This window comes from Chionomys nivalis, chromosome 13, assembly GCF_950005125.1.
Source record: "Chionomys nivalis chromosome 13, mChiNiv1.1, whole genome shotgun sequence".
NCBI classification, from domain to species: Eukaryota; Metazoa; Chordata; class Mammalia; order Rodentia; family Cricetidae; genus Chionomys; species Chionomys nivalis.
Genome location: NC_080098.1, coordinates 53,645,664 through 53,670,639, shown reverse-complemented (window position 1 = coordinate 53,670,639; position 24,976 = coordinate 53,645,664). Strand labels below are relative to the sequence as shown.

The window sequence follows — 24,976 nt, the reverse complement described above, 5'->3', positions numbered from 1 at the left end:
TCATCCTGCTTTCTTATGGAACCTAGGACCCCCTGCCCAGGGATGGCCTCACTCGCAATGGGCTGGGCCCTCTCCCATCAATCACTAATTTAAAAAAATGCTCTGTGCTTGCCTATAGACTGATCGTATTGGCATGTTTTCTCCCAAGTTAGAGTCATCTCCAGTGACTCTAACTTGTGTTAAACTGACATAAATTTAGTCAACACAGAAACTAAGGCAATCTCTCACAGACATGGCCACAGGCTAGCCTAATCTAGATTATCCCTGAATAGAGACTTTCCCCCTAGGTGATTCCCTAGGTTTTGTGTGTGTGTGTGTGTGTGTTTGTGTGTGTGTGTGTGTTGGTGTGACTGACCCTTACCTCTAGTTCTATTGCTTGGATTTTAAACCCTGTTGGAAAGTGGCCAATTTTCCTTCACTGGGAAGGAATTCTTATTAAAAAGTCACAAAGAAACTATGTCTTGGGAAAAAAAAAACTCATCATGAGAAGGGTAGCACCCTTCTACCTCGCCTCCATCACCTTTCCTCATGCTGTGTCTACAGCCAGCTTCAATTCTGTATTACCTGCCCTCAGAAGGCAATTGCTCACTCCCTTCCTCCTCTTCTCCCTTCCTTTCTTTTTCCTACTTTGCTCCCTGCCCCCTTCGATCTTCCCTTCTTTGCCTCTTTTTCCTTTTTCCCAACATGCCCTCTCCAAGGCTTCTATTTGACGGCACTCTGAGGCCTGAAACACCAACTTTCCCCCTAATGGACTGAATCTTCTGCTCGTGCTCACCTTACCTTAAGATCTGGTTTTGCTTCCTGCCTGCACCGTTAGCAGAAAACAGGCTGACCCAGGAGAATGCTAATGTGAAGGCCAAGGATGCTAATATGCTTGGCTACTTTCCAATAAATAAACTTGTGAAAGGTTTATAACCTACATAGGAAAACTTCAATTATCTCTCCTGTGGTCTACGTCTTTATACCTGGCTCAGCCACACCTCTCCAGGATGCCGTCAGGATCCCTACTTTGTCCTTCTTCTGACTTCCCACAGCCTGCTGTATGTGTCTTCCTCAGACCTTTATCATCCGTAATCACTATAGAAGTTAAGGCTCTATTGGTTTTCCTCTTGACCCAGGATAGAAAGCTATAGAAGTGGCTCAGTAAATACTCATACACTTATTTAAGCATTATGGGAGTTTTTGGTGATTTTTTTTTTTTTTTTTGTAACTCAACTGCACCATTCTCAAACCTAAATTTTGTTGTGATGTCCAAAGGTTCGACACACCTGCTTCCAGGGTATTAGCTGTGATAGGTTAGGAACTGTATTTTATTTATGTGTATCCAAAGAGCCATTGTCTATGTTGGTGGGCATGATCAACAATATCAGTTGGTTAAATATGTAAATGGAAAAACAAGAAAGCCAACCAATTTGACGAGAGCAGAAAGTGTTAGACAATGGAGTTCTATTCCCAGCCTTGACTTCAATAGATGCTAGCGATTACAAGAGAGGCCTGGTTGTGAGGCCCCTGATCACTATCTCTATTGCCAGTTTGTCCATCCAGGAAGGTTTGAGTGAATTAACTTTTCTTGAGAAAAATGGGAATATTGGCTTTGGTGCTTGAGATGGAGTTTCTGGGTGCGTTTGAACAGCCAGTAGTCCAAGACCAGATGTAGCAAACTTGCCTCTGCATCTTTGAGCTTTCTTTCCCCAGATAATAAAAGACCTTGTTTAGATATACTTTGTCCTCCAGGCTGGCTGGTTACCAATTCTGCAAGCTTGTGTTTCTGTTTATGATTAGAATCTAGTGTGTGTTGAAAGTTTCCTTTCTTGTGTGGTGGTTTTGATCCTGGGGTTAATCCTCTTGTATCCTTTCACAAGATATCATTTGAGGGTCACTGTAGGTCCATCAGTGGCGATGATGCCTCCAAAGCAACTCAAAGTCAACTTTCATCTTTTCTGTTTGTAAAGTTACTGTCTTGTCTGCACCCCCCTTTTTCTCCCCTCTTCAGTTCACTATAGTATAAAAAGTAAGTATAGTGTGGGTGGACGCATTCTAGCTGTATTTTCCTGATCTCTTCCTTTTCCCCCTTGTCCAATTTCATTATTAGAGATCGGCACAGCAGGGCCCCAGTGGCTCACTTTCAAATAATAGTTCTATTCCCATTCAAGTCTCTTCTCCCAGTGTCTCATAGGGAATTTACTCATTCAAAGTTGTACATTCAGTGCAGTCGCTTGTGTTTTCAACTGAGATCTGGAGATACTTAGATAAGAGTCTTGGCATCAAATGTAATAAAAACAGCATTAGCATCATCAGAGTGTGCTGTAAGCGAATCGAGGGCTTAAGGACTCCAATGCTGTCCAGGCTGTTTGGTAATGCTGGTCAGTGTGCTTTTGAGTGTCAAGGTGTGTTTGGGTTAATAGAAAATTAGTAGAAAATTCTGGAAACTTTGCTAGTGTCCTTTCAATTGTAAAATGAAATGAAATTCATTAGTAATAGCCTTTTAATGACAGAAAAGGGGAGGAATACATACCGCTCTTTTGGCCTTAGAACCTACTTCCTCAAAGTAACTGAAGTTGGACTTCTTCCAGCAGGAGAGGGAATGGTTATAATATAGTGGTCTCTCCTTTCCTGTAGTGTTGATTTCAGTGGTTGTCATTACTTATGATTAATTACTATTCAAAATTATTGAATGAAAAATGTCCAAAGTTAACAAAAGGTAATTTTCAAATTGGTGCCATCATCAGTTCTGCGGTGGAATCTCAAAGCATTCCTTTCGGGAGGTGAATTGGCTCTTTGGTGTATCCATGCTGAATACACAACTCACCACTTAGCAGCTCTCTTAGTTCTAAAAATCACTGTCTCAGGACTGTAGTCTGTTCAAGTAACCATTATTTGACTTAATAATGACCTCAAAGCACAAGAGCAAAAGTGCTAAAAGTTCAGACATGCCACAGAGAAGCTGTAGGGTAGTTCCTGTGAAAGATCTTCATACAGGAAAGAAATCACACACTGAGGTGATTAGGATTCATGTAGGAATGAGACATGTGTACAGAGGATCAGCATTCTCCATTGCTTCACACCCACTGGAGGATTCTAGAACACACTCCCTAATGAGACGAAATGAAAGAGGACTGCATTGGGCATGATTTTGACTCAGAATGCTCTCTCCCACCAATGGTGCCTACCAAGTGAGCATCACTGTTAAGTATGCCGATGTCTGAGTCCTGTTCAGTCAGTCTGAGTCACCGTGTCTGGGTGCTGCCTCAGCCCTGAGATTTTTAGCAGTCCCCAGGTGATTCAGCTACCTATTTCATTGGCAAGCCACTGTTTTAAGTCACATGGGGCTTTTGCTAATTTCCTTGGTGTACAATCGTGCATGCAAGTCTTAAGATAGAACATGGTTCACTGCAGGTTCAGAATTTAACCTTGGAGTAGATTCTAATGTGTCTCTTTGCAAACCATATGCTATGATTTGTAGAATTTATGAAGATTTAAGGAGTTTCATATGGTCCCACCCAGACCCAGCTCCCTTTCTCCCTCTCTGTTTATTTCACTGATTTTCATCTCTAGAGAAACAATATTTCCTCTAGTCTCAGTGTCTGGGAGCTCAAGCTAAACACAAGCCACTAGGTTCCCAGCAATTACCCAGACGGCCTCTCCAGAATTCTTCGAAGAAAGGCGCAGCTCTGCCTAAGTGAAATTCTTGTAAAAATTCTCTTTCTACTTCCTGAGCATCCGCTCTCTAGCAGTGTCTTACCAGCCATGGAAAGGCCCAGCGTGCCGCTCTAGGAAGGGAGAAGACAGAATTAGAGAAATAATGAGACTCGAGGGAGGGTGGTGGGTAACGCAGCAGGGGATGCATCTGTAAGAACTTCCCGGTGCAGAGAAGACGGAGCAGCCGTGGGGTTTCAGGCAAATGGCAATGTGAGACTTGGAGGCTGGCAGAACCAAACTGGAGAGGCCTAGGTCATCCTCAAGTGTCCTTGGTTACTTTCCCAGCTCGTCAGGGCCTCTGAGTCCAGAGCAGCAACTTGTAGGTAGTGTCTGCTTGGACACTGTATCAGTCAGGGTTTGCAGGAGTAACAGAAGGTATAGAATGCACCTCTTTCTCTCTCTCTCTCTGTATATAAACGGGATTTATTGGAATGATTTACAGGCTGCAGTCCAGCAAATCCAGCATTGGCTGGCTGTGAACGGAAAGTTCAAGAATCCAGCTAGATGTCTCAGCTGGTTTTCAGTATGTGTTGGAATCCCAAAGAAGTGGGTTCCAAAGCCAGAGAGAATGGATGTGTTAGCAAGGCGAGGGCAAGCAGGACAAGAGAAAAAGTTTCCTTTTCCTATATCCTTCTAGCAGAAGGTATGGTCCAGATTAAAGGTGTGTCTTCCTGTCTCAAGAGCCAGATCAAAGGTGTGCACTAGAAGTAGATTCTTCCACTTCAAATCAAGCATAAAAACCCCAATTCCCCCAAAAAGCTTCTCACAGGTGTCCCCTCCATTTCCAAATTGCAGTTCATTCCAGATGCAGTCAAGTTGACAGTCGATAACCGCCACCACAAACACTCACTGTCGTGTGAACTTAGGCAAGGTAGGGCCCCGATGACACATCACCAGAATGATTTCACCCCAGCTCCGCTTGATGAACTAATTAGTTTATTGAGCTTACATACAGAGCATACAACCCTTATTTACAGGGTTCCTTATAGGAGCCTAGGTGACCCCCAAAGCAACCACATCACTGAAAAGTCTCACTCCAGCACAGATGATGACGTTTTCATAGCAGCGTGAATGGACCCCATCTTCAGTTAGCCTTCCACGCTGTGTCCTCTGTCACCTCCCAAGACAATGAAATCACACATAGGGCAGGCAGAGTTATGGACCACTACGAGGGAAGTGTAGGAGAGGGATGGCTTGAAGCTCAGGTGAGGCTCTACCTCCTTAACCTCTCTTACTACGAAAGAAGGTCGATAAGATCGGACTTCAGGATTTCTTGCAGCTGATTGCAGTTGCTCTGATGAAGAAGGCTAGGGCTGTTATGTGCAGAGGACAGTGATCTACATTGCACAGGGTCCATAAAGTTCCCAGAAGAGTTCTGGAGGCCAAGGCATTTGGCCACTTGTCTATTACCGATAAGTCTACCATCCACTCACATACTGGTTTTTATATTGTGGTTTTCATTTCTCTGGAATAAATGCCCAAGAGTGGGATTTCTGAGTCATCAGGCAAGTATGTGTTCAATCGCCTTAGAAACAGCCTAGCTACTTTCCACAGTGGCAGTGCATCTGAAAGCCCCCTTCCAGCAGGCTCCCACAGGCAGGGTCCACTTAAAAGAAACCCTTGCTAGAGAAGTGGGCTCCCAAGGGAGTCTTGTTGTCCAGGGTAGGCTTGGAAGCTTCCATGCCCATTCAGCTCTTGAAGAACCAACCACAACGCTTCCTCTAAAACGCCACTGGTGCCACAGGAGGATGGCTGTTAACACTGCAGGGCACAGAAGAAGCGTGACCATGGTAGCAGGCAGCCATATTCCCGTGGCTCTATTCAGGGCTCTGACACACTTTTGGCCTCACTCTGAGGAGGTCTAAAGCCTGAGTGTTAATTGTTGTGTTTCCAAAATGCTTCCGATCATGGGTCAAGCTTGATGTGTTTTCTGTTCTTTCTGTATGTCCGGCAATGAATTGTCCACTGCCGTCCCCAATCCCCCTGCTGACCCATAGGAAGAAAAAGATCAATTTACACCTTTTCCTGTTGATGGGGATGACTCATAGTGAGAGGCTCCTTTTCTGGGCTAGTGTGTCTCAGAGGCCCAGTGAGGACGCTGCTTGTGAACATGGCTGCCTCTGATTTAAGAAACCCTGGATTCAAGGAAAACCATAGCAGCAGACATAGCCGATAAAAGCCCAGGATCTCCCAGGTGTAGACTCTCAGGCTTCCTACAGCTACGGTGCAACTTTCCAGAGGACTTAAAGATGTCTGCTGGGAACTCCTCTCAGGATACCATGAACTGAAATCAGGGGAAATGAATTCTTCCTGCATCTCTTACCTCAATAAAAACAAGGCAGACTGAATCCACCAGATGCGTGGTTCAGTCAGAGAGCTGTCTTCCTTCCAGCGAGGAAAGATGCTTCCCTGGGAAACTAGCCTTGCTGATTGCATCTTACCATTGGGGTAGCAAAGTGCATGGAGAACAAGGTCCCAGGGGCAGGACTTATACAGGATTACAAGCTCCTGCAAGTCCGTGCTGGAGGAGGAATAGAACAGTTGCTGGAGGCTGTGCTTCTCTGCCAGCAAAACAAAATTCTTACCAAGTAGAAGACTCATTTCTCTGTCTCTCCAACCAACAAGCCCTATCATTATTCGTTCTATTCCTCTTTACAGGTTAAAAGAATGGTTCTGCTAAAAATATAGGTGCAGAATTACATGGAAAGATAGAAAGCTTCCACAGAAAAGAAACTGGGAAACCAAGTCTCAGATAAACCAAGGAGAACTCTGCCCCACTGAATGACAGCAGACTCCAGCCCTACCTTTTTGGACACCCTACCCAGTTAATCACACGATAGGAGCTGGAGATGGATTTGTTTTAACAGTTAAGTTGCAAGAAGCCAGACAACTTCTGCTGTTTCCTTAACATCATTTCTGTGACCGTTTGGTTACTGTTCAGCCTTCCTTTGCCATCTGTTCATATGTTCTCAGGGCATAACGTAGAAGCTGTTAGGATGTGTAGAACATCAGCAGACAAGTCATGTCATCATCCTAGCTAAGCACCTTTGTCCCATCTTCTGCCTCCAAGAAACAGAGAGAGCAAATCCCTGGGTCAGGGAGTATTTTCTGATATAACAGACATAAATAGCATGTTCACACCAAGCATGGGCTACAGAGACAGGGCAAAGGACCATAAGTTTGAAGAAAGCCCGGGCTACATGGAAAGTTCCAGCCAGATCTGGACCATACAAGACCCTGCCTTAACTAAAACAACAATTAAAAAAAAAAAAGAAAAAGAAACAAGGCAGGGCGGTGGTGGCGCACGCCTTTAATCCCAGCACTCGGGAGGCAGAGGCAGGCGGATCTCTGTGAGTTCGAGGCCAGCTTGGTCTACAAGAGCTAGTTCCAGGACAGGAACCAAAAGCTATGGAGAAACCCTGTCTCGAAAAATCCAAAAAAAAAAAAAAAAAAAAAAAAAAAAGGAAAATATTGATGTTCACAGCAGTTTATATGGACGACAGCTGGGGCAATCTAAATGTAGAATCAAGAGGAGAAGGATCAGCTGTAGCCTGTAGAAGTAACAACATATTCTACAGCTGAGAAAAAATTACCTTGGGGCACATGCTCGGTGCCCCCAGGAGAGCGTAATACGTCAGTCTCCAGAGCGACCACCAGTTCAGCTCCCATTCACTGCAGTGATTTGTGAGCTAGATTTTTCCATGTGGACAGTCATATTGGAGGCACATTATAAATTTTTTATATGCTCTGTTTGCCTCTCAAATCCATAAACATATTTCATCTGACTGTTTTGGTAGGGGCCTTCAGTGGGATGTTGGATAGAAGCGATGGTGGACATTTTGCCTTGTTTTTTCTTATCTTAAAGAAGTTTTTTGTGTTCTGCCAAACATAATGCCCACTGCAGAATGGTAGCTTAGATAGATTTCTTTAGGATACAAATAGATAACTTTAACAAGGCAATGTAGTATTCTTGGGTATTTTTTTCAAAAATTGGATTAATTTGGTCAAGTCTTATTTATCACGATGCATCTCTCCCTCAGAACTGACTTCTAGGGTCACTGCTGGGGATGCACTCTGGATTATGTTTGTCCAAAAGATCTTTAATTCTCTCATTGAACTATGTATACAATTCTAGGCTGGAGGTTCTTTTCCTTCTTCTCCTGGATGCTGCTAATACTATTTATAAGTCTGATCTCAGCCTAATGGTAATTTATGGTCAGGTAACTTGTTTCCCTTCAGCAGGTTGTGGCGGTCCTCTTGTGAATCTGTGTGGGAATTGCTGTGTGTGCAGAACTGGAAAATGCATACCTTTCAGTATTCTAGAAAAGAAACCAAGTTTCTGCCCAGCAGTTGCCTTTTCCTTAGTTCCTTTCGTAGCAGCTCATATTCTCCATCTCTCTGTTCCACCATGATGTATGTCCAGTAACACACTTCTGCACACCTCCCATTTAGTAAGGTAACATCTATCCAGCTGTTTTTAAAGCTCCATTTTAGCTTAGCTATTATTCTTTTCTCCAGCAATTAAATATCCCGTGCTAAAGGGCTTAATTTTGTCAAATCTCCCTGACATTTATTGATATTGCACTTTTAGTCTCTCGTATTCTGAAATTCCTACTTATAATTCTTTAAACATTTATACTATTATTTATATTACATGTCTGTATTTCCAAATTCTAATACCTCTCAGGATAGGTTTCTTGCATTTGAGTTTTCTGCCAACCGTAATTTGTTTCCTTCTGTTTTTAGATTTAAAACTCTGAGCTCATGGAATCTTTCGCATACCAGTGAAACATAAACTGAGGGTGTTTGTTTCCCTGCCAATACACTCCAGATGTTCCCAATCAAGAGCCACTTTAACTTCTGGGCCTGGGATTTCCCAAACCAGAAAGATAGTACATACACGTTTGGGCCCAAGCCCGTGTGGAATAATATCTGAAACTGCTCACCCTCTCAGACACACATTTCCCGATTGGACCCAGAAGAATAAGATGTATTTTCTTGTCTAGTAGTACTTTGCTTTTACTCATTTTTAAAACCAAGCTTTTGGCTACTGCACTTAGAAGGTTGCATGTTCACGAAGGGTCAGCTTTCTGTCTTACGCGCTGCAGGGTTGCTGTTGGAAACTACTGCAATCATTCACCTCGGCTCTAGTCCATGGGAGGCGCCCAATTCTCGGAGGGGACTCAGAGCGCCACTATCCTCTCTTAGCTCTGCTTTTTAATTTTTTTTATTGTTTTGCATTTTGTTTTGACTTTGTATAAATCGTTGCTGCTGGAGAAGCCCTCTCTTCCTCCTTTCAATACAAACTCAGCTCTGCATTGAAAATGATTTGTTCTCCATGACATCCCTTGTATTCAGGTATTATCCAGCAAGACAGACTTCTATGCTAACTTTCAGAAACTGCCCATTCCACACAGTTTCCCTGTGGGCAGATCATCTTTTTGGTGAATAATGTAATCTCTCTTTCACCAGTATCCTGTTCATCAACATATATATTCATGTGTATTCAGTAGTTCAGTGTGCAATTCAGATATTCAAGGGCATTGTTGCAGAGCGCTGTAGTCTAAATGCTAACCTTCAAGGCAGTGGTACTGGAAGTTGAGGGCGCTAGGGGGTTGTTAGTCCTCCTATGAGTGGGATTGGTTAGCATTTTATGAAAGACGCTCCAAGAAACTTGTATGCCCCTTTCACCTTCCACAGTGAGGCCAATATCAGAAGGGAGCATCCATCCATGAAGCTGAGCCCATGTGCTCATCAGATGTTAAGCTTACTTTTACCTTGGATTCTTAGCCATCATATCTATCTAACCAATGTAATTCAATACAATAAACACACGCCTGTTGGTACAATAGTAGGGTAACTGTGATGGGGGTAACCAGTTGATTTCTGATCAGATTTGCTGCCCATTCCATAGAAAGGAGTCCATGCCCAACTGAATAAGCTATAACCAAACATTAAAATCCTATTGCCCATAAATTACCCAATCTAAGGTATTTTGTTTTAGTAGCTTGAGTGACCTAAAGCACATAGCATTTAATGCCACCAATGGTTTCTTCAGCAAACTCTTGGGACTTTCTGTTTCATATAGGAGTAAGCATGTCTTATTAAATTAGTTAATCTGGCAGGGCAGAGAGCAAAGGCTTCTGGGACTAGCTCTTCAGAGCTGACAGATCAATACCCCCGCTCTTCCAGTTTGGATGTGACATTTTGAGGTGTCATCTACAGGGTCTTCCTGAGGTCCTCAGTAGGACTGCGGTTTGTTTACCACAGTGGTCACATGGATTGCCCCCGTTTTCTCGCATACCTCACTTCTTCATTCTCATCCTGGAGTTTCCTAGGGACCATTTTTCAAACCAGTCTGTACTCAGCGCCTTCTTTTAGCAGTCATGACCAGAGAAACCTTTAACACCAACGATATTCAAGTCAATCCTTCTGGTTTATATTGAGTACAGGCTGTGCATTTTGTTCTAAAATAAGTCAGATGTGGTTCATCTCTAGAATAATTTATGGTGCTTTCTTATTTTTATTCTTTTAAAGATACACACACACACACACTCACACACACTTTCTAGGCAAGATATGCCCATTGGTGCAATAGCGGCATGATTATGGAGTAAATCAATTGATTTCTGATTTCAGAGGTCCCCATTACAGGAAAGAATTCCTGCCTGGTACTGGAGACCTCTATTCAAAGACCTATGGCTGGGGAGGTCATGGTACTAGGGGTAAACATACTACTTTTGTTTTGCTAAATGGAAATGCTGTCCTATGAGAATGTCAAGATTCTGACCATTTATGAACTCCAAACTGGAGTTGCCTATGCCAGGTCTGCACAATACTGAGCCTTCAAACATTCAGCTATAGTTGGTAGGTGGACTCAGGGGACAGAGCCCCACACAGGGGAGCAATTAGCAGTTACAGACTACTGGAAAAGGAAGTCATTGTCTTTAGTAATTGTAGCTACTGGCGGATTATTTCTGCTATAGTGGTTAGCTTCACAGCTGTGCCTACGAGAGTGTCTGTGGTTAAACCTGGTGAGTTATGAAGTAAAACAAAAAGCTGTGAAAATGGCATATGGGGACTTAGTGGCAGGAGGGAGAGTTAGTGTGTTTTGGCAGGGGAAAGAGGAGGTGGCTGAGTGTGACCAGAGTGCATTATATACATGCATGAAATTGCCAAAGAATAAATTAATTTTAAAAAGAAAAGGAAAGAAAAATATTTAATGACATTTGTAAACATCAAGAAGCTTTCTAATAGATTTGGGCTAAAATTAGTACTAAATTTAACTAGTAATTCCAGGTATCCTGGTGGGACAGAACTAGACAGACTTGAACACTGGGCTGTTAGGCTGGTGAGACTCTTGCTAACTGGACAAGGGATACATAACTATTTTATGTTTAGACCCCTTGAAGATTTATGTGGAGGCCTGCTTGATATGAAGGATGGAGTGATGGTCAAGGGGCTCTTGGAGATGTTGAACAGACCTCAGAGATGGGCAAGTTGCAGGGCGGGCGTGGTGCAGAAGGGCATGTCTCCGCTGAACCCTTCCCTCTCTACTAGAGTCTGCAAATGGTGGCACCTAATGTTGTTTGTGAGTGGCTTATGGATGCGTTTTGTTGCTTCTCATTATGCTCAAAACCAGAATGATTTCCATTTATGTAACTTAGGGTATTGTATCTGTGGGTTGGGTCTTGGTTTCTTTTGAAAAAATTAGGAAATAGGGCATCACGAACCTCATGGCTACACATAGCTCTTATCCGGATCCTCACATCAGAGTCCCACTAGGGATGAGGTGAGTGCCTGAGATTTCACATTGGAAATCACAATTAGCCTTCCCCATTAGTTGCAGGTAAACCCCCTTTTATAATAGGGCCACAGCCTTACAAACTCATCAGAAGTTGAAAATGCATGGAATACCCCCAGCCTATCAGTACCCTGGCTTAGCAACAGAGTGTACTGTAGAAACATTCTCCATGTACCTGTGGTTTGACTGGCAATTCACTGCCACCTCTTTTCATCTGGGAAAGGATAGCACGTCACATTATCTCTAGATCAGGAAAAGAGAGAATTCATGGTTTAATTCATAACTTTGTCAAGCTGATGACACTTATGTTTCAAACCTTTAGCTCCACCTCTTTTGACAGAGGTGAAGTGTAGATGACCTATGGCTTAGCAGGAGAGCAGCCTTGGCTGCCTAGCTCTCCCTTGTGCTCTGGCCATCCTCCATGGCTTACTGCCCTAAGAAGGAAGTCCCCTGAAAGCTTGCCATATGGAGAGAAGAACAGAAAATGCAGGCTCCGGTGTCACACTTTCAGGCCCCAGGGGGTCCATGCCACTATAATAACTTTCACAGATCTCCTCTGATACAGTGTGTGTTTATTTTAAGTTGTTAAGTCCACAAGGAGGTTTCTGTCACAGAAGGGGTAGCCCTGACTCTAAACAAGCGTTTTCCCTCCTGACGCTCTATGAAAAATACAGTAACTCTTCGCCATCTGTAGCTTTCTGTTTCACAATTTGTCACCGTCATGAACCAATAATATTAAAATGGAAAATTCCAGAAATGAACCATTTCTGAACTGTTAAATTGTCATTATTCTGAGCAGCACAATGAACTCTCGTGCTACCCGGCTTGGTCCCACCTGAGTTCACCCTATATATGGGACTCACACATCAGCCACTTGGTAGTTATCCAGCTTTCTGTCTGGTTGTCATGGAGTCAGAGTGTTTTGTGTTCAAATGACTGCCATCCTACTTTGTAATGGCCCTAAAGTGCAAGCGTAGAACTGCTGGCAATTTTATTAGAGTTATTAAAATTATATTATTAGTAGTTGCCTATTGTCACTTTTACCAGGACTATTTATAAATTAAAGTTTGTCATGGATACCCATGTGTAGAAAAAGTCAAGTATACATAAAGGTCACAATTCTATGACTTCAACCACCTACTTGGGGGGTCTGAGAATGTGTCCTTCACAGATAAAGGGGGAAACAACACATTCCATTCCATGTAAAGTTCACGGTTATAGTGCTCTCAACTACAGCCGAGTCCATGGATCATTTGCAATTATAAAACTTCATGTTTTCTAGGATCTTATGCAGGAAGGGACCTGGATAAGTTGTTTTTCAAGATGAGCTGCCTGGAAAGAGGACATTTTGCTCTTTAGAGACTTTGCTCTGGTCTTGGTTTGTGTGGTATCTCTGATCTGAACCTGGGCAAGCTCTCTTGGTGGTTTTCTGTTTGAAGAGGAAGCTGAGCTTGCTCAGGAGGCTCCTGTTGGGTTCTTCCATTGATTGGCTTGGTGAGCACAGTTCAAACAAGCTGCCTTCTGGCTGAGGGGTTCCTCTTTCCAATGAGAACAAGTTTAGATTGAATCCCCAAGGCTCTACAGGGCCCGGCCTTATTCTAGTGCCTAAGAGACTGCTTGGTTTGACTACCAGAGAGCCTGGCAGAAGACTAACCCTCCCTAAAGAATGCCAGACTTTGGGGGAAACTAGTCATCAAGTGATGACTTTCCCACACTTCAGTGTTTCTCCAGCGCCACAGACAGACTGCCAAAACCAACAGCTTTGCCTCTGGAGACACTGAGTTGACCCCCCAAAGCTGCTCAGGCCCCTCATCCCATGTGGGGGCATGTTTCCCTCTCTTCCTCCCCACAGCCACGACGATGGAATGGACTAGTATCCTGTATATCTGCATTTCAGGTGGTCTAGCATGGCCTGCGACGCCTGTCAGAAACAAAGAATGCCTGTCAGAAACAGAGAACGCCAGTCAGGAAAAAGTGTTCAGGGTTTTCTCTTCTGTTGATCCTGGCTAGAGGCGTTAAGGAGATAAGAAGTTGCTGGTGCTCAATGAAATACGACACTGCTGTTCTGATGTCTCTGAGATCTTGCCTCTCATGGTTTTGTCTCTAGGAATTGCTTAGCAAACATGTTTGAGTGACGACAAAGACGGGAAGGAAACTGGGTCACATCCGAAGTGCTTCATGTGCCTTGAAGCCCTGTTCTCAGTTATTTGGAATTCAGAATATCTTTTACCCATATGGGCAGACCAGAGAGAACTACGAAGTTTTCTCTATCTTTGTACATGAGTAGGAGTGAGGACAAAGAGCTGTGAATGAGCCAGACAGCCTTGGAAAAAAATAGAAGGCTGGATCGGCGCAAGTGGTCCCATCTAAACATCCAGAAGATGAGCTGAGGGTAAAGTGCTTGCCTGGTACACACAAGGCTCTGGGTTCTTTCCCCAGTGCACACTTCCCCAAAGTCAACAGAAAGCTGGACTGTCACCAGCAGTCACAGAATATACAAGTAGAAAGACAGCTTAATGCTAATCACAAGTTAGCTCTGTTTTATAAAGATGAGGCTTAATCATGCAGAGAAACTCCGTTCTCTCCTCTAAATGACCTCCTGTCTTTTATTTTTTATTTATTTATTTTGTTGTTGTTGAGATGTCCACAGTAGGCAAAAGCTTCTGGGCATACGATAATGGCAGGGTACGGCATCACAAAACAATGACCCAGCAAACTTCAGCGTGCTTTTTCAAGAGAAAGTGGTCAAGTGGAAGGAGCTTTGTGGGAAGGGTCTTCAGGTAGTGGCAGGAAGCACTAAAGAGAACTCAACCTGATGACTGGCCATCAAGCCCGGAATCAACCGGTTGGTAAGTCAAAAGCATGTATTCTGTGAGCCGGAACATGCTAGATACACATATGTTCAAGCACATACCTCTATGACTGCAGGAAAGTATAAGCCTTATAGATAAGAGTAATCATGTTGATGCTGTAGTCTATATCCACAATACCAGTCACCCAGGAAGCTGAGGCAGGAGGATCAAGAGATCATGGGTACCCCCGGGCAGCATTAGTGAGCCTTCATATCAAATTTTAAAAAGAAAAGAAAGAGAAGAAAATGAATAGTTGTGAATACAAAGATGGGAAAAAAAACTAGGGTCATAGAACCCATGCTTTGAAACAAGCTTCAGAAGCTAGGACTGAAATTATTTTGTGAAAGTGCTACATGCTTCTTCTGCTGTTCAACATCCTAAAGCAATCAGGAAAAATAGGTTGTATCCTGCCAAACACTTGAGGAAATTCTATTGATAAATTTGTGGATAATGTGCACATCTGTAAAGACTCATTAAGCGAGCAAAATGTTAGCATAGCAGTTGTGCAAGTAAAGCTCACATGTTTAATGGGATATTTTTCAAACACAGTGAAAGGACTAAATTGTCACTAGCATGCAGAGAAGCCTTTTGGATAAGAAAGGCCTCAGCTATTGGGAGAGGAGACAATACTCTTGGCCATCATTCAAAGGTATCTCTGGGCGCTTTATCCTCATGGTTAAGAGGCCAAGGGACTCGTTCAACCTGGTAATTTGCACGTTGTTCTCTATGCGTTGCTCACTCATCAGCCTCATGCAAATGTGCAGACACTTGCTTCCTGGTCGGCTACAGCACACTTCCGGTACCTGCTTGGTATTTTCGTCCCCTAGCACCAAGCTACCTGGTGTAGATCCAGAATTTGACCTTAGGAGGAGTCTACGGAAGGCAGAGTACCAACCCAGAGTGCATGAAATCACAGAGCAGCCCATTTTTCTCTTCCCAAACAGAGCCCCGCCTTGTTGCTTGGTTTTTAAGGGGGCACCCGTTGCTCAATCTCCCAGACGCTGCTGACAGTTGCGTGTTCCTTCATCACCTGCACAGATGGAGCTCACAAAGGGGTTTTCATTGAGGGCTGTTTTCTCAGACCCTGGTGTCCCCTGCCCTGCACACCTGCCCCAGGCCTGAACGGAAACCATGCCCAGGCCCTTGTGCTGCCTGTGGTGCTGAGGGATGGAACTGCTGACTGTGAACACCACAGCCTTTCCCATCTCAGCCTCTCCCAAGAGTTTCCTTCCCAAACACGAACAGAGCCAGGCGTCTCTGGGTACTTCATACGGCTGGAAAGGGCAGTGGCTAGCCTTTAGAACACTCATTTCCTGCCCGCTGAAGAGGCCTCTTTAGAACCGCAGACTTGGCTTTCTTCCCCTCTGTTCACTGAGTGACTTAGTATCTCCTTTTTAATGTGCTCAGGAGAATTTGCACCGCCCTGCAGGCTTGGCTTCTAAGTGGTTTCCATGAAATGAAACCACTCCACTCCAGGGTCCCAGTGGTGAGCTCCCAGGAACTATCTATAGGGATTGCTTCCCTTCTAGCATCTGTTCTGACTAGCGGAAAAAAAAAAAAAAAAAAAAAAGCAGCTGCATCTCATCTCATTACCAAACCTCTTGTATTTTCTAAGTCAACTTCCTGCTTTAAACTTTGATAGAAAAGTCAGCGCCCTGTTCTGGGTAGTGTGCTGTTCAGTCTGCATCCTACATGCCCAAACTTATCACCAGGGATTCATATTCTCTCTCTCTCTCTCTCTCCCTTTCTCTTTCTCTCCATCTCTCAATATTGTCCTTAATTGCACACAGCATAAGCTAAGAGATGACTTTCTGTGCAGGGTTTGAAAGTATTGCTAAATGATTACATGGCCTGTGATTCTTTCGGGTGTTTGATATTCTCATTGTTTCTTTGGTATTGGTTTTGTTACTCCTTCCTTCAGAATTATCAGGTTCTAGGGAAAGCAGCCCCCTTTCCCTTATTCTCTGCCTCCCAGGGCACCTTAAAACTTTCTGATGAACATTTTATCCCTATGCCTTGTTCATTGAATTCTGGGGTAGGTCATTCATAGTTTGCACTCTGTCAGTGGGGGATTTTGCCAGCGTTGTTCTGCATTCTTAAAGCCTGATTAATCGTCCTGTTTGACTACCTTGATGGATTATGCAGGTGCATGCGCGTGATTGGATTTAGATTTTCATAATTAAGGGACATTTTGGAGGTCAGGTAAATTGCCACCCCAAAGCAAACTTCAACAACTTATAAATGCTATGTAGACAGATGTGAATGAGGCTGGTTGTCTCCGAGCGGTGGTTCTCACCCTGTGGGCTGTGACCCCCTTACACAGGGGTCACATATCAGAGATCCTGCATATCAGATATTTCCATTATGGTTCTTAATGGTAGCAAAATTACTGTTATGAAGTAGCAACAGAATAATTTCCTGGTTGGGGTCACTACAACATGAGGAATCGTATTAATGGGTTGCAGCGTTAGGAGTGTTGAGAAGCACTGCCCTTGAGGACAGGAGGGCAGATGTTGACTGAGAATCTGAAGCTTGAGAGCCAGATGCAGCACTAACCGGAGACCCTGGAAACTCTCAGGAGATGGCTGGGTCCCATGGGATCATCCACGACATACTGCCCATGATAGAGCATCCTCCCTTCTTCACTGACTACTCCACAGGGGAATCTTGGTTGTGTGGGGGGAAACAGGCTTCTTTATGATGTAACCATGCCAACTGCACAGGAGGGCCCTGACTGGCAAATACACCATTCATACTGGCAGAAAGAATTCCCAGAGGGTAGGATAGGGGTCAGGGAGAGAGGGAAAACTGTTTCTAGTCAGAAGATATTTCCCTCCTCTTCTTCTTCCTCCTAGCTGTTTGGCTATTAGAATGCCAGGAGAGGGCGAGTTGGAACTCTTAGGTTTGTGTTAAGCTCAGTCATATTATCTTGTTTACTCACTATATATGTGGCCCAGAGCTGCATCCAACTTCCCTCTAGGATTTTCATATGAGGGTTAAGTATGTTTTAAAATAACATACTTAACGCAGCTACATCACCAAAAGCCCACACCAACATGGGTTAGACTCACAAAAGCTGGAACTTAAGAGGGAGATTATTATAACATCGATGATTACCTGAGAGGAAGCCTAGTGATTTCTTACTAACACGGTAGTTTTAAGGTTCCTTTGTTTATACAGCCATTCTACACCTAGAATTCCAGAACTTAATGATCTGATCTAGTGGCAATCTTGAGAGATTCTTTCCCACCTTTGGTCAACCATGTCTATAAAGATGGTTAGTATCTAAGGCTGTGTGCTGCACATGGTAAAAGTCACACAAGTCAACCCTGCTGTTATGGCATACAAATAACCATCAATAATACATATAAGGATGAAGCTGCGTGCCAGCAAAACTTTACTTATGGGCATACATTTAATTTTCATGCAGTCTTCATGTACCACAGTCCTTTAGTTTGGATCTTAAATGTCTCCTGATTTAACAGGAACAGTGAACAATGGTTTGTTCACTAATGTGGGGTTAGTGGTAGGTGGTAGAACATTTAAGAGGTGGGGCAATTTAAGAGGTACAGCAATTTCTTATAATTGGCTCAATTGTGGAAGAAAGCTCATCCAGACTTAGAAAGATCTAAAGGGAAGCTCCTTAAGACTCAGGGAGAAACAACTCAAAAAATCTCAGAAAGTTTCCGAAATTTCCCAGATGTACAAAGATACCCCCACTCCCCAAGGTCATGTAAGCAGTAAGGATCCCTGAGGAGATGAGCCTCTGACCTACCAGATTGCCTCCAAGTGGTGCAGGCAGATCCAAGGTACCAGCTTTTGTGAGTCTCACTTGTGATGGTATGGGCTTTTGGTGAAAACTACCTTTAAGTGATCCTGGCTTCCATAAGTCACTCCTCACCCACATGCCTATGAGTAATCCCAACACACTCATTGAGTCTCTACACTGGACTTTGGTGGCATGGTTACTCTAGTCTGTCATTAGTTCCCTTTCTGTGGTATTTGTTCGTCTCCCCAGGAAGACTGTCAGTAGAAGGCCATGGGTGGCCATGGGCGGCCCTCAGAGGGAACTGAGAAATCTGGTCTGTTCTTTCACCTTTTCACTTCCCGCATGTGCCGTGGTCTGTTTTCTTCAGTCCTGATATGAAGAACATCTCACCAAAGGCCCAAAGCAACAGGCACAACCATTCACAGACCGAAACCTCAACCCGAGGAGCCAAGATAAACTTTCCTTTATAAGGCTGATCATGCCAAGTATTTTTCATGGTACCAGAAGTATTATCCTTATTTTGAATTTTTTAATCATTTAAAAACTAGGAAGTAACTTCTAGCTCACAGGCCAAGTGTGAGATTTGGCCTGCAGGCCTCAGCTGGCAGTCTCCTGATGTAGACTATTTCCAAGAACACTTTCCATGGCCAAGTTGTCTGCAGGTATTAGACAGAACGAAAGGGAGCATGGAGCTATTCAGGCCCGGCACACAGAGCCTCTCATCGCCTCTGCCTCCTTGTTGAAAAAGTCCTTGAATAGCATGTGAAGCAGCAAGGTTGGAGTCTATTCTCAAGCTTCTCCAGGTAGCATCACCTAGACCCCTGCAATCTGACCCCTATGAAAAACTTTCTAGCAAACTCCACAGCAGACACATCAACAATAGTTACGGAGGATTTCCTGGGGTGTGAATGGCTCATTTATTTCTATGACAACTGAACTTTTGAAATGAGTTGGCCCCTCTGAATGCTGCATCCAGGGAAGAAGGTTCTACAATGGCTCTTGGTGGTGTGTCCTGATTCTAGCCCTTCATCTACACCAAGGGACAGTGGCATTGCTTAGACATGCCATCCAGAAAGCTAGCTATCTGGGGGAAAGTTTCTCTAGTGGTTTATATCCCAGAATCTGGCAAAGTTGTTAAACTTGTTGAAAACTGGTTAATTTCTGAAATGTCACTTCCTAGTTTCATTTGCCTTTAATTAAGCCTATAGTCAGAGATGTTTCTGTTGCAGTGATTCTCAACCTGTGGGTAGCAACTCCTCTCAGGGTCATATATCAGATATGTACATTATGATTCATAACAGTAGCAAAATAATAGTTGTGAAGTAGCAACAAAATAATTTTATTGTTGGGGTCACCACAATATGAGGAACTGTATTAAAGGGTCACTGCATTAGGAAGGCTGAGAGCCACTGTTCTGTTGGTTGTATCATACTATTTAAAGTTACAAACAACAAAGATTTATTAAACATGTAATATATGCAGTGAACTAACTTTTCCTGTAGTCCTTCTCACTGAATCCATCCAAGGCTCTGTGAGGTAAAATATTATGTCTCTCGAAGTAGGCTGAAAATGGTCACTGAAAACATTCATGTCCTCATCTTTGGAACCTGTGAATGCCACTACGGTATATGGTCAGAGACGTAGCCATTGCAGTTAGGAATCTCGTGTTTGGGAGGTCATCCTTATACAAACATCTCATAAGAAGGAGGTGGAGAGCTTTGCCACGGCTTTGGAAGGCAAGGCGATGACTGAAACGGGAGGCTACAGGGCAGCCTCTGAAGACGGGGGAGAGCCTTGAACTGAGAAACAGGTTGTGCACTGGAAAACGTGGTTATTTTCTCCCTTAGCCTTTCCAAGGAAGTGAGGCCTGGGCAGCACCGTGACCCAGAGAAACTTACTTTACATTTCTGTTCCTCAGAATTCTGAAGTGATCAATGTGAGCTTTAAAAACACACATATGTTCATGTGTATGTATATAATTTTTTCCTTATCTGTGTTTGTGTGTATGTGTGTTGTGTGTTTGTGTTCATGTGTGTGCATATATGTAGAGTTCAGAGGTCAACCTCAGGTGTTGCTCTTCAGGTGTTGGCCACCTTAATTTCTGAGACAGAGTCTTTCCTCTGGTCTGACTCACGACTGAGCTAGGCTGGCTTGCCAGTGAGCTCCGGGGAGACCTCACCTCTTCCACCCCAGGGCTGGGATTCTGAGCACACACTACCACACCTGGCATGTTTACATGAGATCTGGGTTACTGCGACAAGTTACTTAGGCAGAGTGACTTGAATAACCAACTTGTCTTCTCAGATTTCTCAAGTTTTAACAAGTTTGAGATCAGGGTGGCCAGCAGGTTCTTGGTATGGGCCTCTGACTCTAGGGGGTCTCTTTTGTAAAAGAAAAATTCCATTTCTGTGGGTGCTGCTTTCATGATCTAATGCCTTCTGGAAGTCCTACCTCCTAATACCATCGTCTTAGAAGGAGGATACAACATACACATTAAAATTACCATTGTGTGAGTGTGTGTGTGACTGATTGATATGTGGACATGAGCGTGGGCACACCCCTGATAGTGTGTGAGGTCAGAGGACAGGGGTGTGGCATCAGCTTCCTTCTATCTCAAGACTGCGGCAGGAACCAGCTCAGGTGACCAAGCTTGCAGACGTCTCATTGGCTCTTAGTGCATGGATTGTTTCGGTGGAGGCACAAATAGTCCGTCCGTCCTTCCGTCCGTCCGTCCGTCCGTCCATAACACTGGCTCCTGCTCTTCTGCTCACCCTATTTCGCCCACTGCTATTGATCTCTCTCCTCACATGACAATAAATATTTTTGTAATTTATATTGTTTGTGTTAATGAAGGCTGCATATGAGTAAACACACTAGTAGGCATTGGTACCACATAACTAGGCTTTTTAAAATATTATTTTATGAATTAATGTAGGAGGATTCCCGCATAGTCTTGCATTTAGATTTAACAACATTGGCTTCTTCTTCCTTTTTCTTTTTTTGCACTTCTCTTACTTGAACAAGTTAGGACTTCTGCTTTTCAGAAAAATGTGCTCGCTTCCTGTTTAGATATTTTTATTTTTAATTACTTATTATTGTTGTATTGTATTATTACGTATAGCCATACTGACCTCAAAGTCACTACGAAGTCAAGGATGACCTTGAACTTCCACATCCTCTAGCCTCCACCATTCGAGGCACGAACCACCACATCTAGCTTCTTAGTTTGTACCTAACATTCAAAAACCGCTTCTGATGGTCCCCCTTTCTCTTGAAGGATTTTGTTTTTAATGATTCAGAAAACAATTTCTATCTTAAGTTCTCTCCTCTTGGAACTAAAATTACAACTGCAACAAAAAGAGACAAAAGAAGCACGACCCTAGAATATCACAGCAACTATGTTTTCAGCCTCACAGTTGGAACCCAGAGGCCACTGAGGTGCTAACACGGCCCCAAAACCTTGCTGGCCAGAGTAATTCCAGGAAGCCTTTGAGTGAGGCTGCCTGCTGCCCTACAAACCCAGGAGCGGAGTGGGAGACTCTCTGCATCTGGGAGTGTACAGATGACCAACCCCCAAAAGCTCGTGTCCTTTCAGAAGACACAGTCAGGGCCACCCCTGCAGGAGCTCCTAGGGTTCAACTTGCCTTTCTGCGGAGCACAGAGTGCACCCATGATCCCCTCAGTCTAAAGCCCGTTGAGTGGTTTTCACATGGCCATGGTTTTCTTCCCGAACTGTCATGACTTCCAGCTACAAACCCTATTTTCAGCCACAAACAGGCTCCATGGCAATACCCACATCCCTCGTAACTACTTAAGGCAAGGGATCTTTCCAAAGTAGATGCTCCTCAAAGCCAAAGACAGGCAACTCCCCTTGTCTGGAGCTCATCATTTTCTCAGCTCCCTGAACTCTGCCTGGTCATGCCATGGCTTCTTTTGCCTTTATACATGCAGTTCTCTCTGTGAACTCTCCTCCACGCTCCTCTATGCGATTCTACACAGCAACAAAATTCTGCACACCAGGGTTAATTAAGAGCATGGCTTTTGGATTTAGAGAGGCCAGTGATTGATGTGCTTTAATTCCACAAATATTTCCTCAATGTTTTGTCTTCTCTGTCACCCAGGAGCATACTTTGTACAGTATTAGCTGGAGAGCCTTTGCAAAGTTACCTAGCATCTCTAGCCCCATGTTTATACTTATAAAGCAAAGATCATGCAAATGAAGCACTAGGCATCATCCTTGACACACACAGGCAGACCCTTCAAAGGTTTTGTCCAGCTACCTTTATCATTCTTCAAGTTTAAATTTATGTTAGGTGATCCAAAACTTACTCTCTTCCAATCACATGTCCCCTGGAACCTGACCCGTGCCTCTGAGACATCCTGTCCGAAAAACATTTATCCTTTGGTTTCTATTGGCTGATGCACCCACTATTCCTGGATTAAAACTCCACATGTTTCCTTTCCTTTGTTCCAAGTGCCCAGGGTTTATCCTGAGATTTAATTACTCTGCCGAGAAGGTCCACCTCCAGATAGATGCTCCATCTCAGACAGTGTGGTAGCCCTCATATCTTTGTTTTCCCCCAGCAGTCCCAATGTTTCTGCCTCTTCTCCAATGAGTGAAAGGACACAGGAGGCTTGGCTGCAGTCTGAGGGGCGTCTGGACACAGACTGGCTAATTACATGAGACTGAATGACCTGGAGAATCAAATCCCAACTAGTCCATGTGTCTCAGATCTTGGCGTCAATCCACACCTTAAATGAACTTGTCACCGGCAGTCTAGGCTCCCATTTATCCCGAAGACAGCAAGTATAACAAGGTAAACTCTCTCCCCATCCAACCAGTCATTCTCCTTTTCTTAGTTTCAGTTTTTAGAATGTACTTCAGTGTTCCTGTTTAAAGGAACAAACGAGTCCATCAGACTACCCCAGAAACCAGATTGGCCCTCTGTGTCTCCCAGACCAGATCCTTGGGTGGCAGAGGTCAGGGTCAGCTATTTGCCCGAGACTTGCTTTCATTACTCCCAGCTTACGGTGGGATCAACACTGGGGCTCAGTGTCTCCTCCCAACACTCTTCAGCTCAGGCCACATTTCCCCCGTTTTCCCATAGGTTTCCTAAAGCCCACCTTTCTACAAACCAGCTCTTCTACTCACCATTGAAAATGGATCCTAAGGCCCATTTCTCCCCACTGTGTCATGATATCACAAAAGGAAAAAGGCGAGAGTAGGCAACCATAGACTTCATAACTAACCCGCTCCTGACTCCTGGCTCGTGGTGCCAACAGCAAGGGCCCTCTCAGCAGAATCCTTCTCACTGTGTGCCACCTCTCTAAACAGTGGCACTGAGGACTAAGTTTCTAATACATGCTTCAGGACACAGTCAAACCACAGCACCCCTCCCCCACTTTGCTGTCTTGATTCCCAGGGAAACTCCTGATACTGGATGCTACTTCCAAAGTGCTTGCCGCTTTCATGAGTGGTACAGCACACATCACAAATGCTCCAGAGGTGGCAGCTGAGGAACAGAGATCTTTTGAAAAAAATGACTTGACGCTTACTCAGCTTGTGTCCCTGGACGCCATGGGTACCCTGGAAAGTCAGCCCAGGTGCAGGATTTGGGGGAAGGGGGAAGGAAAAAAAGCTTGTTGGAAGATTGCTGATCATTTGTTCTTGTCGGGGCTGAGCGCTTAGCCAAGACTCCACATCTAGACTGTTAATCTCTCTCTCTGTGTGTCTTAGTTATTTTCAGCAGGCTGTCCTGCTCTTCCTCTTCCTTCCCTTCTCACAGCTCCCGAGAGCTGCCCATGGCCCTTAAAGACTCACTGCACCTGGACAGAGCTCTGGGCTGCTGAGCACCTCATCCCTTACCCATACCTACTTCGTACTCCTGTTGTCCATACCACAAGGCCTTAATTTCCCCATAAACCCAAACAAACATTTCACAAGGCCTTACCGCAACTCTGGTAGAATACTTCCAAGCCCCCACTGCTGCAGGCTCGGTGTGTGGGCCAAGCATCCCCTCTGCCATGGCCGCTGCTGCTGCTGCTGGGAGAAGTCAGAGTCCACACAAGGAGAGCAGCTGCCACACTGTTCATGGTTAAGGGTTGTGTGTGACCAATGCTAAATAAGCCCAATGAAAAGGCCTCCAAGGTTCTTCCTCCCCCCTTGTGAAAAGGGTGGTATGTTCAGTTTCACTTCTCAAATACTAGGCTCTGGGGAATCGAAGGTGAGAGGCCAAAGGCAGAGAGCAAAGAGGGGCATTTGAATACTGTTCCAGAGGGTCTTTTCTCATTTGAAATAGTAGGTGTGTGTGTGTTAGGTTGAAAGCTGACTTCCTGCTTTAGCAGGAAGAGGTGTACCATGACTCCTCAGAAGAGCCGTCCTTAGGGTCCCAGTTCCCCAGTAGAGCCGTAAACTTAGGCCACCATGTGTTTTCCATCAGCGTGCACATTCTTGAAGGCTCCTGATGGGGGACAGAGCTGGATGAAGCCAGCAGGCACATTTGGCCTTTGGAGGGTTGTATATAGCATTGGGGATCTGGAATGAGGCTTTTGCCCCCCTGTACTCCCCTCTGGCTTTGGCTCTGGTGATGGGGTTAGGAGTCAGCAGTACATTGTCCAGCAGGAGAACAGGACCTTGCCCTTGGAGCCTTGCAGAATGTCTCTGAGCATATTGGCTCTCTGTGTGCCTGCACGTGGAGGTCAGCAGACAACTTCTGGGACTCAATTCTTTCTTTTCACTGTAGCTTCTGGGGATGGAACCCAGGTCACCAGGCTGATGAGGTAAGTGCTTTTACCCACTGAGTCATCTCATTGGCCCGCGGCCTCCATTAATGATAGTTCTACTCTTGGTCT

General features: G+C 44.4%; 1 protein-coding gene across 1 annotated transcript in view; it reads right to left on the bottom strand.

Annotated features, from left to right (window-relative positions):
• Ly86 (lymphocyte antigen 86) overlaps positions 1–24,266 on the bottom strand; it is a 60,749-nt gene extending 36,483 nt beyond the window's left edge. The window contains exon 1 of the mRNA XM_057787981.1: positions 24,076–24,266. Within this exon, the coding sequence (XP_057643964.1) occupies positions 24,076–24,217 (142 nt within the window). The 5' untranslated portion in view covers positions 24,218–24,266. The remainder of the gene's footprint in view (positions 1–24,075) is intronic.
• Positions 24,267–24,976: the final 710 nt, after the last annotated feature.